At 54.5% G+C, this 17,945-nt stretch overlaps 1 protein-coding gene across 1 annotated transcript in view; it reads left to right on the top strand.

The window, feature by feature from the left end:
* The window catches only part of LOC119096475 (indole-3-acetaldehyde oxidase-like), a 48,021-nt gene that overhangs the window by 23,617 nt on the left and 6,459 nt on the right, over positions 1–17,945 (top strand). The window contains 22 exon segments of the mRNA XM_037219392.1: positions 941–1,242; positions 1,244–1,383; positions 1,426–1,551; positions 2,093–2,252; positions 5,453–5,663; positions 6,643–6,969; positions 7,727–7,857; positions 8,332–8,457; positions 9,575–9,713; positions 9,839–9,876; positions 10,011–10,176; positions 10,681–10,796; positions 11,156–11,239; positions 11,445–11,667; positions 12,190–12,382; positions 13,091–13,274; positions 13,575–13,770; positions 14,102–14,219; positions 14,596–14,707; positions 15,132–15,290; positions 16,341–16,469; positions 16,973–17,097. Of these exon segments, the coding sequence (XP_037075287.1) occupies positions 941–1,242; positions 1,244–1,383; positions 1,426–1,551; positions 2,093–2,252; positions 5,453–5,663; positions 6,643–6,969; positions 7,727–7,857; positions 8,332–8,457; positions 9,575–9,713; positions 9,839–9,876; positions 10,011–10,176; positions 10,681–10,796; positions 11,156–11,239; positions 11,445–11,667; positions 12,190–12,382; positions 13,091–13,274; positions 13,575–13,770; positions 14,102–14,219; positions 14,596–14,707; positions 15,132–15,290; positions 16,341–16,469; positions 16,973–17,097 (3,505 nt within the window).

The raw sequence follows: 17,945 nt of genomic DNA, 5'->3' as shown, positions 1-17,945 counted from the left end.
CATTCGGGAGCACGATTTCCAGATATAACGGTCGTCAATTGGCTCCCAATCAATGTTGTGCAAGGTGCGATGACGCTATCAAACCATGACGTTTTGAGGGACGTCTTAACTTAGCAGAGAAGTTGTGTTGTCTGGAGCAGTCTTTTTCACTTAAATATATACCAATAGTTATAAGTGGGCTTATTTCATCATATTCTAAGCTTGCCTCGATATCGTCAAATGTGGAACATTCCCTTTAAGGCGCCGCGCTCAACAAGATCACCCCTGGGTAAGGTGAGAATAACAAAACCAAATAAAACAATGCGATGAACAACAACGACATGGCATGATGACAGAACGGTTCGTTCCACTGAACTTTCGATCTTTTTTCTAATGACGTTCGAATTCTTCTACCTACAGCTTTTCTAATTTATTGATGATGCGTATTACGCATAGGCCATTTTGCCACTCGTATCGCGGATGCCGATTCTGATTCCGAAGGTTTGCAGATCGGTCATCCCAACACAGAGAGATTGTCGTTGTATGAAAAACGTCACGTTCTTTATATCAATATTTACAAAGCATTGCGTTGTTGAACTTTTCCTCAACGATCATCAGAGTCTTCAGATCATCGTCATCCAAGCCTTTTGGTAAGACCAGATTGCTGAATATCACAATTTATATTCCCCGGGTCTGGCTCAAAAACGTGCCTCGAGTTTACTCGTCGACACTTGGACTTGTGGCACAAAAAGTGGGTTTTACACCTGAACAAACGTAGAGCTCTCGAGGCCGCTGCGCCCAGCTGACCCGGCAGGCAGCAGAAAAAGCTCAGTTCGTGTATCCCCGGTGTAACATTATACTCTCCTACCTTACTGCACCGTCCCTGTATCCATGGTGTGACATAGCGCCATGTGCGCCGCCTTCCCTGCATTCCCGGTGTAAACATGCCCCTCTCCGACAGTGCTGCACCGTCTGTCGCCGGAGGGCGTGCCGAGCGACGTGTCGGCCACCACGTCCCTGGCCGACTACCTGCGCCTGCACCAGCACAAGCCCGGCACCAAGACCATGTGCCGCGAGGGCGGCTGCGGCGCGTGCGTGGTGTCGGTGCGCGTGCCCGACCCGGCCACCGGCCAGCCGGTGACGCGCGCCGTCAACTCGTGCCTGGTGCCGCTGCACGTGTGCCAGGACTGGGAGGTGAAGACGGTGGAGGGCATCGGCGACCGACGCGTCGGCTACCACCCGCTACAGATCCGCCTGGCGCACTCTGAACGGCACGCAGTGCGGCTACTGCAGCCCCGGCATGGTCATGTCCATGTACAGGTGCGTATACAGCCACCGTGGTGTGGTCATGTCCATGTACAGGTGCGTGTACTTCCACCCCAGTGTGGTCATGTCCATGTACAGGTGCGTATACTGCCACCGTGGTGTGGTCATGTCCATGTACAGGTGCGTGTACTGCAGCCTTGGTGTGGTCATGTCAATTTACAGGTACGTGTACAGCAGCCTTGGTGGGGTCATGTCCATGTACAGGTGCGTGTACTGCAACCTCGGTGTGGTCATGTCCATGTACAGGTGCGTGTACTGCCACCGTGGTGCGGTCATGTCTGTGTACAGATGCGTGTACTTCCACCCCGGCGTGGTAGTGTTCATGTACAGGTGCGTGTACTTCCACCCCGGCGTGGTAGTGTTCATGTACAGGTGCGTGTACTGCCACCGTGGTGTGGTCACATGCGCCATGTCTATGTAGAGATAGGCATGAAGAGGCCCGGTACGAGCATGCACATGTGCGTGCAGTTTGCTGTAGGTCAAATTGAGGGGCGTGGACGCATTTAGTAAAGGCGGTAAAATGTAAAGCAGGCCAGGCAGCAGGGGCCGGGCGCCTGGCAGCCTGTGCTACATCTGACATTGGAAGTAGCAGCGACAGCTCGACCCGTTGCCATCTCCGCTCGCCCGGCGTTCCCATGCGTGTAGGTTGTTGTCAACTGCTGCGGGACATTACACGCGTGCTATTTGGATGCAATCGCTAAGGCTAATGCCGTGTGTCTCAGTGGAGGGCCGCCCGAGTTAATGTATGGCGAAGGAAGCCGTGAGTAACCGACCGTTGGTGTTGCAGCCTGTTGAACTCGAAGGACAAGGTGACGAAGGCTGATGTGGAGCAGGTTTTGGACGGCAATTTGTGTCGCTGCACGGGATACATGCCCATTCTGGAAGCTTTCAAGACCTTTGGCGAGGATGCAGACGACAAAATGAAGGCAATGGTTAAAGACATCGAGGTTTGTACCAATTTGTTTACGGGAAAGTTAGAAATACGTGTGATAAAAGCAGGAGTGCGGGAGTTTGTGCTGAACTGGGGAGAGTGTGATGGACGAATTAGAAACATTTCTGTTGGTTTCTTTCCTTACGCCTCCGTAGATGCTGCAAGCGCCCTCCCTCCGCCGGGGTTGGGGGCTTGGGTGCCAAGACCCCCCCCCCCCCCCCACCTCCCCGTATAGCGCAATAGTTCCGATAGAGCCAGTGGGCGGAAGGACACTACATCAAGACGATCTGATATGAAGTTGAATTGTGTTGAAACCACCGCCGAACCAAACACACCAAAACGCCGAACACCAAAACACCACACACCAAACGCACCACCTTGAAAGAAGCCAACTGTGACGGGGTGTTAAAAGTTAGAGCATAACAAGAGTCAAACCCACTGACATTGCCAATGGAGGCTATGGGGTTATGGACCTCTTCAGTGTGGTAGGTTCCCCTGGAGCCGTCAGCCCTAGTACTTTTTGTCAGTTTAAGACGCCCGTAGGGCTTCTTTGATATAAAAGTGGGCATCGAGGCATCACAATATGACCCGAGACTGAACACGTCCCGTGCCCGCAAGGACAGAACCGCTCTAACAACAAAGTGGAACTTCTCGGGTGAGAGCTTCCCTCCGCTCGATTTCAGCGACATCCCGGGTATCTCACTCGTGGGGCTTTAGGGTGTGACCACCTATGCACCTAAAGATGACGACCACCTATAGAATTATCAACTATCAGCCTCACCACCTTCAAAAAAATGTCTGGGTGAGAGCCTGATCATAACATGGGCAAATCTTTTTGCCCATTTTGGCCCCGCTTCCGTGCTGTCTCTGCCCCTCCAAACGTAACCAAAATCCTGAAGTGGTAGAAACGGGTGAAAACAATATGTTCTGGCAATAATATGTTGTCTGATTTTCCCACTGATGTAAATTTGGTTGCGCTGACTGGGCATTGTGAATTGTGGGGTATTTGTGCCTCGATTTGGCTCAGTTTCGCCACCACCGGGGCGGGATGTTTCTCACCTGGTCAGCTCGAGCATCCTCGTGTCTGAAGTCACTGCAGCTGGGAAACATTCCATGGTCGTGCCGTTTTCCAAGTCCGGCGACCACACCAAGCCATCCAAGTATCGTTCAGTGTCCATCGGCCCGGCAATGGGAGCGTGCGTCCATCAGCGACTCGACGGGTAACTGTCATAGTCACAGCCAGCGGCTTTGACCTTCCAGCATGGTCTCTGTCCTCATCGCGTGACGTAAAGTTATTCGATATCCGTGTTCGGCCACATGTTTCCACGACTGGCCGTGGGGAAATGTCAATGCCTCTGAAATGTCGCTGGTTATTGCCGCCTCCTTGACTTTTGCGGTTGCTTCGATGTGATAAGCTATTCCGCACTACGTGCTGAGTTATTCTCGTGCGGAATCGATTCATCTCGGTTTTCGGACCATCTTCTACGTGACAAGCGTCAAAAAGCGTCACCATCACTTAGAAATTGAACTAATGGAAAGCTTCAGACTTTCGGACAGCATCTGGATGTTGAAGGAATCCGCGCTGCGCCCGCTCCTCCTCCGCGTGCTTGCGAACGACCTCAGTTTGCTCGCTGAGGGTTCCGTAGTGGTCCAGTACACGATTGACGCCCGCCTTTTTGTCGCTGACCCCAAATCACAATAAAAAGTGTCATCGCTCGTGCGGAGCGGTCTTGCCATCACTTGACTTGGGTTCAGAATCTATGGTGTAGAAGGTAATGTAGACGAAACACAGTCAATGCTGCTCGGAAGTCAGGGAAGATGTTTCCCCCAGCCCCTATTTCTCCACAAAGCTGGCGAACACCATCTCACGCTCTGTTTGATAGCTGAGTATCTCGGACCGATCTTGGACCGCGCTCCCAGCGAAGATTGAACTATGTCCCGCGCCAAGAAGCGCTCTTGGAATTCCAGGCGGCCAGTCACCTCTGATAGACTCGCTGCGTCATCATGACGCCGGCCACTCAGTGTCATGGTGATCAGTGTCATCATGACGCTGATCGCCAGCGTCTTCATCAGATCATCAGCGTCACCATGACGCTAGCCAATGCCCTGAAATGTCACACGTGTGCTACCGCATTTCAGTCTACGTCAACGGTACACAAAGTAATTTGTGCCCCACCCCAAAAGTGTTAAACTTTACTTCAAAGCTTGTTTTTGCCGTGAACTTCTTCATGCTTTTGATCTACCTCAAAAGCTTGACTAGCCATCGGCAGCTGCTTTAGCGACGTTATCACCCTCGTCCTTAGGTGGTCTGGTGTTCTGGCCTGCTGGTTCCCAGCAGTGGGTGATTTCCAACTGTAACCCTCGAGACGGACAGTACCTGGTCCGTACCGCGGTCGAACACAGATGGAGAAGCGTATTTTTCCTCTGTCCAACTGAGCTTTACAATGCGCGAGCGTGTGTCCGCTGGCTATGAACGGTCGTTCCCTTTACTTGACGGTGGAAACACCGTCTAATCAACACAAATATGTTGACGGAATTGCGAAGCTTGCGGTGATATGTTTGTAGGCCTGTATGTATACATATACCTGTCACAGCTTTCTCAACGGTCTAGAAGCCTAAAGCTGGCAGAGCTGCCTTCTTGTTTTGTGTCCACAGGCGATTGGTATATAGCCCAAAGTTTTATCTTATATCGCTTAAACTCATGAACCATATTATGAAAGCATTTATCCAGGCTAATATATGGAATAAGACAAATATGGTATGGCCTATACATGAGATCACACCTGGCCATTCATTGTTAGGGGCTGCCAACAGCCTTTGTAGCAGTATAAACTCAAAAGATCAGACCAGTCTGGGCGTCTGGACATGCGTGACGGTAAAGGCCTCATTCTGCTCCTCATCCCTCTCGGATCATCATAACTCCACGAATGTTCTTGTGAAAGGTGTTTCTCTGTCCCGCAGGGCACGCAACCTCACACGCGAATGCTTCAACAATCCCGGCCGTTGTTTGTTGCTTTGCTGGCTCCGCGGGAGGCTTACGTAACCGCCTGCCGGGGTCATTGCAACCCGCCAGACAGGCGCGGTCGTGCCGCTCGGAACCTGTCGGGAACAGTAATGGGTCAGGCACGGAGTTCGACGGGCGTCAGTCTGACGCCGAGCAGCTGTCTGGCTCTCCCCCCCCCCCCCGTCCCTGGCTGACCCCCTCTCCCTCGGCAGGACGCGGTCGCCTGTAAGCCGAGTGGAGGCGCGTGCGGCGGCGGCGGCGGCGGCGGCGGCTCCCGTTGCGCCGGCTGTCCCCGGGCGCTGCCGATGGCGGCCGGCGAAGCGCAGTGGTCGCTACCCGATAGCATGGCCAAGCTGTACGCGGCGCTGGCGGCGGTGCCGGCCGGCCGCTCCTTGCGCCTGGTCACCGGCAACACAGGCTCAGGTGCACCCCCCCCCCCCTCCCCTCCCCGCCGAGGTCACAGGAAGGGGCACCTGGAGGGGAGGCGTAATGTCAGCCACCCGGGCAGGACGGTAGTGGGCCACTGAGCTCAACTGCCGTACCGCGCCGTGCCGTGCCGTGCCGGTGCCGGTGCCGGTGCCGTGCTGTGCCGTGCCGTGTGCCGTGCCGTGCCGTGTGCCGTGCCGTGCCGTGCCGTACCGTGCCGTGATGCTCTACGGTGTCAGATTGCCAAGCAGTTATTTTAGACACGATTGTAGGCTGCCCGATACGGTATTTGGCGCAGCCGGCCACATGTGAACACATCGTCAGTAACTGTTGTGGTTGGATGGAATCATACTGAATGACGTGTCTGCCTCTGTCTGTGACACCTGGCAGTGTCACCGGTGTGACGCGGCGTGTCCAACTGAGGGCCGCTGCTGGGTGGGTGGGACCTGGTCACTGCCCGGGCAAGTCTATCGTCATCATTGGAGCAGCGCATTCCCCTGAAGTGTTCATGGCTCCCACTTCATGCCTGAGGTCTCTATCACGGGATTAGGCAACCCCAAAGTCGCTAAAAAAACACACACAAACATTGATGGACTCTTGCATTGTGCATTGCCGTAATCCGCTCGGTACGGAGTGAAACCGAATGGTGGGCTTGTGACAAACATTTGACCTTCATCGCCTAGGATTAACAGTTTTAGGAAGCTCTGGCGCCCCGTGTGGCGATGACACCAACTTTCAGCCGTGCTGTCTGCGCTAATACGCCCGAAATATCTCCGCTGGCCGTGTCGCCGATGTCTGTGGCAATGACTTGGGTCACCCCGGAACTTGAACGCCACCGTTACTGGGACGATGTCTATGGTGAAGGGCCAACTGTCGCACTTTGGTCGGCCCTCCACTGAAAGCAAATTCCGACTCATCGTCGGGGCCGTGGTGCCAGCGGTCCTAAGTGCCATTGACTTACCATTTACGTCCTCAGGTGTTTACAAGAGAGATGGGCCCTTCGACGCCTACGTTTCCGTGCTCAAGGTTCCCGAGCTTCACAAAATCACCAAGTCATCTTCGTCCGTGAGCTTCGGCTCCGCGGTGACCCTCTCGCGGCTGATCGAGGAACTTCAGTCTCTGAGCGAGACCGCCGGCTTCCGCCACTGCGGCCAGATGGCGTCCCACCTGCTGGTGGTGGCCAACACTCCGGTCCGCAACATGGGCAGCTGGGCCGGCAACCTGATGATCAAGTACCACCACCGCGAATTTCCGTCTGACGTGTTCCTGCTGCTGACGACGGCGCGGGCCAAGCTGGTGGTCGGTGAGCGCTGGGAAACTGGGCTCAGTGCGTGGCCTGTTAACCGCTTGGCCACTAAATCTGAACAATCTCATTTCACTGAAAATATTGTCTCTACCTCCACAAACCCCCATTGTTCAGGTAGTTCAGATTGGTTGTATCTGTAAGGTTTGGAGGTAGGAATCTGCCCTCTCATCCCTTTTGCGCATTTGGGCAGCTTACATGCCCCAGCACACGATATGTTTGCAACCAATGCGTGGAAAGGAGGCCCTTGAGCTTTCGTAACAACCAGTTCCGCATGCGCACCTGTGCATCCGTGCCTGGAACATCCATATCCTGGGAGGGGGGGGGGGGGGGGGCGCTGTTGGATTTGCCTTGGGGTTAGTCATCGAGGCAAGGTGACTTTCGTGTTGACGACAGTTTACACATTCCCTGTAATCCGACATCTCTGCAGTGAAATTTGCAGCCCGAAGCAGCCTTAAAATAAGAAAACAATCTGTCAGCGTGGATTTACACGCAGAAGTGAACAAAGGGCGATTGCGTGGTCTGTAGACATCAGAACTGAGGCCACGCGATCGCCGTCACGCAAGCCCACCGTGAAGCCAGAGACGTGCTCTGTCATCTTCAACACAATCACAAATGATCACGCGGGTAGACTATCCCAATTTCCGCCAGTGCACATTATGTTGCGCGCATGAGCCTCTGCGTCTGGTGGAGGCTGTCTGCGTTTTACCCCGGACACATGAGGTCCCCACCGACCGGTCTGTTTCGTGCGGGACAGCGGACGCCAGTGGAGCCTCCATGGAGATGAACGTGGAGAAGCTGTACGAGATCGGCATGGATCGCAAGGTCATCCTGTCCATGACGCTGCCGGCCATCGACGACAACAAGTACACCTTCATGTCGTACAAGGTGTGCGGTGGCCTGGGGCGGTATCACGCAGCTGACGGTGGTGTGAGGACCTGCTGCGAATGCTCACCATCTCGTGTCCATGCTGCGCTTCTTGTCCGCGCTGTCACGTGTATGGTGTACTGTCAGATCACACCCATGCATTATAACTTGTGCGGTATGTTGTCGGATCGCACCACATGCATTATGACGTGTGTGTGGTGTATTGTCAGATCGCACCACATGCGATATCACGTGTGTGGAGTATTGTCAGATCGCGCCACATGCAGTATCACGTGTGCGGTGTATTATCAGATCGCACCACATACGGTATCACTTGTGTGGTGTATTGTCAGATCGCACCACATGCATTATCACGTGTGTGTGGTGTATTGTCAGATCGCACCACATGCGGTATCACGTGTGTGGTGGTGTGTGATGTTTTGTCGGATCGCACCGCATGCGATACCAGGTATCATGCGTGTGATGTGTTGCCAGATCACGCCGCGCGCTGTGAGCGCCCATGCATACGTCAACGCTGCCTTCCTGCTACCCTTGGACAAGTCAAGCATGGTCATCACCGAGAAACCCACTGTGCTGTTTGGTGGCATCAACAAGACTTTCGTGAGTATATCCATACACCACTGCATCATGTTCGCAGTATGTGATCAGCGCTGTTCACCGCCCAAGTGATGACGCGCACGTGTTGTGCTTTTGTCTTGCGTGAGTAAACATCCCGACAGCTTGCGTTGCTAGTTGGACAGGCCGGTGGTGCGTTTCTGAGCAATAACAATCAGAGAAAGAAATACAATGTTTGCGATGATAATGATTAATATGATTAGAAAAATTACATCGCAGGCGCTTCAAAACATCTGTCTTTATGCTTGGTTTGGATGCTTTGGTAGGCGTGGCTGTGCGTGGGACTTGTGTTTAATTCCACCTCAATGAAACGCGATCTGACACCTTTTGACACCGCCGTCAAGAGCGTCAAGTTAGCGCATGTAGCAGGAGTATAAATTTTGCTGCAGCTAGAAATTATAGGTTGTCAAACACCCGTGGGAAATGCACGTAAAATTTTATGTGAAGTTTTGGCCTGTAAACGTTTGGTTGTAATATCACCCGTTCACAGCTTAACCAAATGGTAAAATGCAATCTATATAGTAGCCTCTATAGCATTAATAATCGGTGTGCTTGTGTCGGCGTTCCAGGACCATTTCAGATGCTACCCAGTGACCAGTCTGTCTGTGATTCGTGGGTCTGTTGATGGGGCGTCAGGCGCTCCATGGGCACCATGAGCTCCCGTGAAAGTGGTGGTCCGAACACGGCTCCCTCGGCCTCTAATGCTTTTTTACCCCTGGGTCTCAGGCAAAAACAACAAACAAGTGGACATTGTAGATGAAGTGAAAAGTGTACGGGCTGCGGGCTTGCTTGGCTGAGCAGCGCTTCATTTTCAGCGTTGTTTCGAATTATCATTTGATCTCTCCCTCAGAGGCGCTGCGAACGGCGTTTGAGTGACACATAGTACCATTTCAAAGGGAATTCTGTTAAACGGATCACGTACTGTGCTCTGGCTGTCGTGGCACTTGCGTTGGTGTTTTGGGGGCGCAAACGGCACGGCTACTTGGCGGTTTACCCTGCTTAAAGCTTCACCTAAAGGCAGCACAATCCTTTAAGCACCTCGTCGTCACTTGCTGAGGCCGTGCGCGTGAGCCTCGTAAGACTCTGTGGGCAACTGCATCAGGTGCACGCGGCGGCAACAGAGGCGTACCTGACCGGCAAGAGCCTGTCGGAGCCGACCACCGTGAAGGGGGCGCTGGCGGCGCTTCAGGCTGAGGTCAAGCCGGACGAGGACCCGGAGCTGGCCGACGTGGAAGTACCGGGCTAGCCTCACCACCAGCCTGCTGTACAAGGTCGGTCCGATGCGGGACGGTGTTGGCCTGGGGCACCGGTACGACCCGCTGCGCGAGGTCTGCTCCCACTTGTCTCTGACTCGGCCCTGTTTTAGGCAGAGTCGCCGGGCCCGAGCTGGGCCTGAGTCATGGAGTCGGTGATGCTACTGCCAGCCGCACTGTATGTCCCCTGACCGAGTCGCATCGCCACGCTGTGGTTGGCGCCCGCGTACCTGAGCCAAAAAAAGACGCGTGACGGAGATGCTTGACCGGGGGCTATGTCGCCAGGTGATCCTCCACGTGCTCGGTGACAAGGTGCCTGCACACCTGCGCTCTGGCGGCCAGGAGCTGATGCGCCCGCTGGTGATCGGGTCTGAGAAGTACGACACCGACAAGGACCTGTGGCCCGTCAGCAAGCCAGTGCTGAAGCTGGAGGCACAGGCTCAGACCGCCGGTACAAAGTTCGCTGGGCAGGCGGTCGTGGCGCTTTTAAACTGGTATTCAAGCGTGGTCTGGCAAGTGCATTCAGACGTCTTCTTTCCGTCTGTTTTACGTGTGAATTGTCGTAGACTGGAACTCTTGCATGACTTTTAGCTTATTTGGTTTTCCCGAAACCCCTGTCACGAACCATATACATGCCAACTTTGCCCCATCTCAGCCCTGTACCGGGTGCCGCCTGAGTACCGCCTTAGTGCTAGTTGGATACCGCCGGAGTACCGGCTGAGTACGACCTGAGTACCAACTGGATACCGCCAGAATGTCTTCCGAGTATCGCTTGAGAACTGACCGGACATCGCTGAGTACCGCCTGAGTACTGACGGGATACCACCTGGGTGTCGTCTGAGTGCCGCCCGAGTACTGGCTAGATACTGCCGGAGTACCGCCTGACTACCGGCTGAGTACCGCCTGAGTACCGCCTGCGTACTCAGCGCCGTGACTCTCGTGTGCCCTGCCTCAGGCGAGGCGGAGTACGTGGGGGACCAGCAGCCGCTTGCGGGGGAGGTCCACGGCGCCTTCGTCCTCTCCAAGGTGGCCAAGGCTCGGCTGAAGACCGTGGACGGCAGCGCTGCCCTGGTGAGCGCGTCGATGGGAACGTGGTCAGATGACTGAACAGTTAGCAAGTTAGGTGTGGCCTGATAAAGAGGGTTGAAATCTGACAAGTTGTGGTGACGTAGTTGGTCACGTGACTCGCCAGCGCGTTGCGTAGTCAGCCGTTTCGCGAAACAGCTGCATCGCTCGTTGGGATGTGAACAGTGCAGACGCACGTGGCTCATCGAAGTGTCAGCGAGCAGGGAGCCGAGCAAGACTCCTTAGGTACTGGGGCAGAGCGGGGTATTGCATGCGACAGTGAATAATGAACACCATGCCCAACAGGGAGGGTAGGCTATGTCTTTGCAGTATGTCTCGACTCACATCTCCGTCTTCACCGCCAGGCGTTGGATGGAGTGAGAGGCTTCTACACCGCAAAGGATGTCGATGGACCGAACCAATACAAAGGGGAAAAGAACCTGGAAGAGGTGGGTATCATCTCCGAGGTGACACGCATAATGCTGGGAGAATTGCACGCTTGCATTGCAGGGGCCTTACGACAGGATTTATTTTTCGCTTGCTCAGTGTTCGTACGTATCACGGTTAAATAAAGATGCGAAATCTTTTGTTTTATTCGTCGACATTTTTCATCGAGCGGCCGACTCACACCCGCCTTGGCTGTCCGCGCTCCAGCTGTTTGTCACGGACAAGATTCAGTACTGCGGCCAGGCCATCGGCCTCGTGGTGGCCGACACTTTCGAGATTGCCCGCAAGGCGGCGGCACTGGTCAAGGTGGAGTACTCCGACGTAGAGCGGCCCGTGCTCACCATCAAGGACGCTCTGAAGCAAGACCCGGACGCCGTCAAACCCGACACCATGATGCAGCTCGAGCTGAAGACGGGCGGTGACGCCGAAGGTCGGTGCGACTCACTGCATTTGGCCTGGTAGTTGGGCGTGGCACTTACGTATGTTATTTCGGCTTAGGGGCGTGTCGAATACAGCGGTCATTTTGCGCCCATACGTGTATCTCATGAAGGGGCCAACCACAGGACATTTCATGTTGGTACTGCCTTTTGATGTGTTGAATGAATTGGAATCACCTCCACATGCACCAAGATATCCAATGCGCCGTTTCAGCGAACAAGAGAGCAGCTGTGGTAGGCCGCGGCTGTGTATGCGGGGTAATCAATGAACGTATAGGCGTCGAGCTTTGATCAGCAGAAGCAGGTCAGCTTCAGGTGTTCAAAATCAACGAATACGTGATAAGATAACGCATACAAATGTTGGCTGAAAGTGATGACGGCCGAGCACGAACTCCGTTTGCTGTGTGAGGACCGTGTCCGTCCCGTCGCCGGCAGCGGCTGCGGAGGGGCTGTGGTCGCCCGCCCTGCCAGCGTTGGCTGACGCACTCCCCCCCCCCCCCCTCTCTCCCCCTCAGAGGCGATCGCAGCGGCGCCGCGGCAGGTGTCGGGCGAGTTCCAGATCGGCGGCCAGTACCACTTCTACATGGAGACGCAGACGGTGCGCGTGGTGCCCTGCGAGGACGACCAGCTGACGGTGTACTGCTCCACGCAGGACCAGCGCGACGTCCACCAGACCGTGGCGCGCACCGTCAAGGTGCCGGCCAACAAGTACGCGGCGCCAGCGCGGCCGAGCCACGAGCGGTCACTGTCAGCTGACTGGGGCCGGCCCGGCCGCGGCGGTCGCGGCCGGGCCGCGTTGTCGGTGGGGTGGTGCTTCGTCACCCGCGGGTGCCGCCACTGTGCGGGCAACGCTCCCTGAAACACGGCCACGGCCATCGGTGTAGTATGGGCGACGTGCTAGCGTCATGTCGCATGTTTGATGCTGTCCCGTGTGTTGGGTTTTGGCTGCAGCGGCGCGGTTGGTTGAGAAACACCACTGCAGGCTGGACCGCAAACGGAGGAGCGCCCAGCCGCTGAATTCGTCAGCTGGCTGTTATCTTGGTGTTGTTGTTGTTAAATCCCTATATCTGTGACGCATTGGACGATGGTGCTTTCTAGCTGTGTTGCTCGAGACAAATCATACGAAAGCAGACTTGATTCGAGATCTAGACGGCCGCGGGTCACATCCGTGCCGCTGGATTGTGCGCCTGAGTTGAAACGTTATGAACACGAATATTGAAGAGCTAACATGGTACGCGTTTTGCATCTAGCCTGCTAGCCGTAGTCGGAGAGATGAGTTTGGGTGTTGTCTGCGATGGATTCTGTAGTTCCTTTCTGGTCTTATCTTCCCATGCACATGCAGGCAAATCCAACAGCGCACCAAACGTGCTGTTTCATAGCTCCACCATTTCACTTATATCATTGACGCTTTCGCAGAGTAAACACGGAGGTGCGGCGGCTCGGCGGAGCATACGGGGGCAAGCTGTCCTACTCGACGCCGGTCGCTGCGTCCGCCGCCCTAGCGGCAGTGAAGCTCAACAGGCCCGTCCGCATCGTCCTTGACATCGAGACCAACATGGAAATGTTTGGAGGGCGCTTGCCGTACTTGATTCAGTACAAGGTGCGCGCACACGGGGTATCAGTGCTGGCTGCGCCGAGTCCGTCGATGTTTGGTCAGTGGATTTGGACCCTTCCTGTGGTGGCGCTTGTTGATCTGCCTCGCAGTATTGACCCATGTTCGCCTGCGCTATGGTGACCCGACCCGTGTTGTCCTGTGGTATGGAACCGACCTGCGTTGGCCTGTTCCCCTGTAACCCGTGTTTACCAGTTCTTTTCAAGCTTTCCACGTTGTTCACTGCCTCCCAGGGACCCCGTATTGAACTGCCCCCCCCCCCCCCCTCTCTCCCCCCGTGCCCCCCAGGCCGGCGTCGAAGAGTCCGGCAAGATACAGGGCCTTACGATGCGCTACATTTGCGACTCGGGCTTTGCCTCATCGGCCACCACCGGCTTCTCGGCGGTGGCGCTGTCGCAGAACGTCTACCACCCCACCAACTGGGACGTGGCGCCGGGTCACGTCAACACCAACCTGGCGCCCAACACCTGGTGCCGTGCTCCAGGTCCGAGCTGAGGAGGGGGCCAGACTGGTGCCAACATGCCGTCCATGCGTGTCTGTAACATGCTGGTGTCCAGGGTGTGATGCGGCTGTCTTGTATTAAAAGGAAACACTCGTGGAAATGACAAAATAGCGGGAAATAGAGGAAAATGACGAAAGAGTTGGGTGTTGCTAGCTGGTGGCGTTGGCAGCCGTCAGCAGGTGTCAGAAAGATATCGGAGATCGGCGTCATATTTTTAGCAATCGTTAACGCCTTCAACAAGGCCAGTCAGGCCTTATGTTAAAGCGGTTTTCAGTGCGGTTCTGCCGGTTTACGCGTGTTCATTGCCGGGCAGGTACCACCCAAGGCATAGCGGGCATCGAACACGTGATGAACCGGATCGCCCACGAGCTCAAGATGGACCCCTGGGAGTTGCGGAAGGTCAACTTTTTCACTCCGGAGACAAAGTTTCCGTGAGTAGGGCGTTCATGTAGACGGGAATACAAAGAGTGCACGCCTTCCCGCAAAAGCGTGACACGCGCTACCATGAGGACCTCTTAACCCAGGGATGGAGCTCAGGATGTGACGGCACTCAAGGGAGACGGTGTTCAAGATGTGAACTGGAGGATGTACAGACATCGGACGTGACCCGTCCATGTATTCTGGAGAGCACATCAGGACACGTCTAATGGAAGGCGGGAGACAGCAGGGCGCTCAAGTGCCGTGCGATGACGTTTGCGTGTAGCAGTGTGCCTGACGTCATCACGTTGGTGTCGACGTCATTACGTTGAGTGATGTTCACTGTCATTATCAGTCCGATGACGGGGCGATGGGGCCGCCCGCTGGCAGGATGAGCGCCAGCTCGGAGTGGGACCACACCGTGTTCAAGCTGATGGTCGACGAGATGTTCTCGGAGGCGGACATCGAGGCTCGCAAAGCAGCCGTCAGCAAGTTCAATCGGGTTCGTGACTTGAGCTGAGCGTGTCACTGGAAACATGCGTGTTGGATATGGTTGGGTGTGGCCCTATTTGGGCCAGCTCCAGGTGTTACGTAATTTGTTACGGGCTGTAGTTTCGCAGGATCAATGAGGGATTAGTAACGGAAAACGGCTGAACGTACCTCCATGTCTGCCAAATGCGGAGTTGTCGCCGGATGTGGCCCACTTTCTCCTGAGAGTTGGTGGGATGTTGCCCCCGCTCTCACAGCTGGTTAGGAATTACACCCTGATCTGTTATTTCGGCTTAAATTTCGTTTTTTTGAAAACGTTCCTTACATTCGTCTACCGATATCATCGGCGGTCAACCTACCAGTGGAAAACGATGTTTTCACCTGTGACATTGGCATGAAACCCGCCCTACGTCGGCTGACGCGTCCTTTTCACGCAGGAGAACCGGTGGCGCAAGCGAGCGCTGTCGCTCCTTCCGATGAGGTACCCAGTCCACCTCTGGGCCAAGTACCCCGCGCTCGTGTCTATCTACGACGCGGATGGCACCGTGGTTGTGTCAGTGGGCGGCATAGAGATGGGCCAGGGACTCAACACCAAGGTGGGTGAATGGTGTGGAGATGGGCCAGGAATTCAACTCCAAGATGCACTGATTCTGGCACGTTGTGTTTGTAGACCCTGTTGGGTATCTGTAAAAGAGCTTTGCGTCACGCGTAGGTCTAGAACATTTCCGCCTACGTCAGCTGGCATGTAGGTGGTTGGTGTGTACGCACTGTGCGAAGGCAGCAGGTCAACTGAAGGGATGGATGCTGTACATCTGGCTGTTGTGATCGTATCTCGTGGATATTCTGCGTGTGACCACGCACAAGCCTCACAACTCACAGTGCTACATTTTCTAAGAATCGGGATAAAGATCGGCTGGACTAAGGCTCGGCAGGTCAGGTTATGTGGGTTCTTACGTCGAATGCTGTGGCCCAGCTCTGAATACCGCGAACATAACTGGCTTTATCTTAGCACACATTTTAACCATGTTGTAAGAGACATGGTGGGCATGCTGTAAGCGACCATGATATAACTTAAGCGTTGTGATATTAATTCTAATAACAGGTTCTCCAACTGTTCGTTTTCATTTCGTTATCAAAGCCTGTTGCTGATTGGGATTGGTGCAGCTGAGTTGCCCAACACGATCCGTTTTGTGTTTCATTTTTACATTCGTTTGTGTTGGACATTATCTCATCCATAGGTTTTCGTTCCACCATTGTCCCTTACGGGCCTCATTCCTGTCGATATTTATCCAATCGATCATTTGCGAGTTAATTTCATTGTGGTTCCAGTTTCGTTTGCTTACTACGCCGATCTTTCTTTCTCTCGATTTTCGTCCCGTCTTTATTTCAAAATTTCATCACTTCCTATCTCAGTGTTCGTCCACAGCGACATTTTTCTTTCTTTTTTCAGTTTGATCATATTCTTTTTCGACATACCAGCCTGTGTACATCCCTGTGGCGATACACGTCCCCCCGATGTTCTGTCGATCATTCGTGTCCGACATTTTTTCATCGCATCCTGTGTCATTCGACATGCTGTCTCTGTAACTGTGCAGCTCTGTGATCCCTGTCACCCTCTTGCCGTTTTCTCACCGCTCCCTCTGCAGGTGGCCCAGGTGTGCGCCTACGAGTTGGGCGTGCCCTTGGACATGGTGGCCGTGAAGCCGAGCAACAACTTGGTCAGCCCCAACCCGTCTCCCACCGGCGGCAGCATCGGCAGTGAAATGACCTGCATGGTCAGTCTCTGCGCCTCGGCCTCCGGAGCTTAGTTCCGTATTTGTTGCTTCGCATGTGCGTAGGATTGTCGGGCTTGCTGACGTGTCCTAGATATTAAGGCGATAGTTATTTGAAATTGCTGTTGGACCCTGTACTGTCCGGGAATGGCAGCCGCACGATTTCCATGCAGCAATCGTAGATTCAAATATATCCGGGTGATGTGTATCAACATCACCAATCCATGCGCCAGCTCCACTAGGAAACGTGAGGGATCGTTACTACATCACCTTGATAATGACCTCGCCTCTCACGGCAGGGGGTCGCCTCTCACGGCAGGGGGTCGCCTCTCACGGCAGGGGGCTGCTGTCATGACAGGACCGGTCGCCATGCTCCATTGCATGGCGAGCGTCTGACAGTGCTCCGCGCTCGCACGAGGCCTCACAACCGTTCCTCATACCTCAGCTGTCCATACCTTGGCTGGATTTGCCTGCTGGTCTGTAGCCGGCCCCGCCGTGACCCACAGGCCGTGCACGAGGCGTGTCAGGAGCTGCGAGCCCGCCTGAAGCCGTTCCAGGGCGAGGACAAGGCCTGGGTGAGGGTGGTCAGCGACGCCTCCAGCGCCCAGGTCAACCTCACCGCCCATTCGATGTGAGTGTACTCCGTCCAGGTCAGTCTCGCTGCCCACTCGATGTGTGTTCCGTCTAGGTCAATCTCGCTGCCCACTCGATGTGAGTGTGCTCCGTCTAGGTCAATCTCGCTGCCCACTCGATGTGTGTTCCGTCTAGGTCAATGTCGCTGCTCACTCGATGTGAGTGCGCTCCGTCCAGGTCAGTCTCGCTGCCCACTCGATGTGAGTGTGCTCCGTCCAGGTCAATCTCGCTGCCCACTCGATGTGAGTGTGCTCCGTCCAGGTCAATCTCGCTGCCCACTCGATGTGAGTGTGCTCCGTCCAGGTCAATCTCGCCGCCCACTCCATGTGAGCATGCCGGCCTTGGTCAGCCTTTCTACCAAAAGGTATAGGGCCTGTGTAATGGAGGTCAGTAGAGGAGAGCGGTGTGGGTTGTATCATGTGCGAGTAGTATCAGGGCGATTTATTCCAAATGCCTGAAACGAATGACAGTGTTGGGTCACTGAGCTGATGCGCAGCGGCCATTACCTTTCCTTTCAGTATATTTCCGGCCGTATACGTGCACGCGTCTTGGTCTGAGCCGCGAAAAATGTGCTGTTGGGTAAATCTGAGATCTTAAACGATCGGTGTAAATTAATTTGGCATCCTTTTTGCAAATTTCAAATTTTGATCTATCAAGAACAGTGACCTAGATCAAGTCCATGAGGTCAGCTTCTGAAAAACTGATCACACATTACTTTGTAATGGGTCATTTTATTATTGTTCAAGCTTGCTTCACAGATAGAACATAATAGTACCCACAGTCTGTTAATTGCAGGTTTTTCGAAATAGGCGAGGTCAGTGACCTGAAGTCGGGTCAATTTCTGCT

Source organism: Pollicipes pollicipes, unplaced genomic scaffold (genome assembly GCF_011947565.3).
Source record: "Pollicipes pollicipes isolate AB1234 unplaced genomic scaffold, Ppol_2.1 Scaffold_4295;HRSCAF=5057_pilon_pilon_pilon, whole genome shotgun sequence".
Classification (NCBI taxonomy): domain Eukaryota; kingdom Metazoa; phylum Arthropoda; class Thecostraca; order Pollicipedomorpha; family Pollicipedidae; genus Pollicipes; species Pollicipes pollicipes.
The sequence above is the reverse complement of the archived record's forward strand: the minus strand, read 5'-3'. Positions and strand labels throughout refer to the sequence as shown.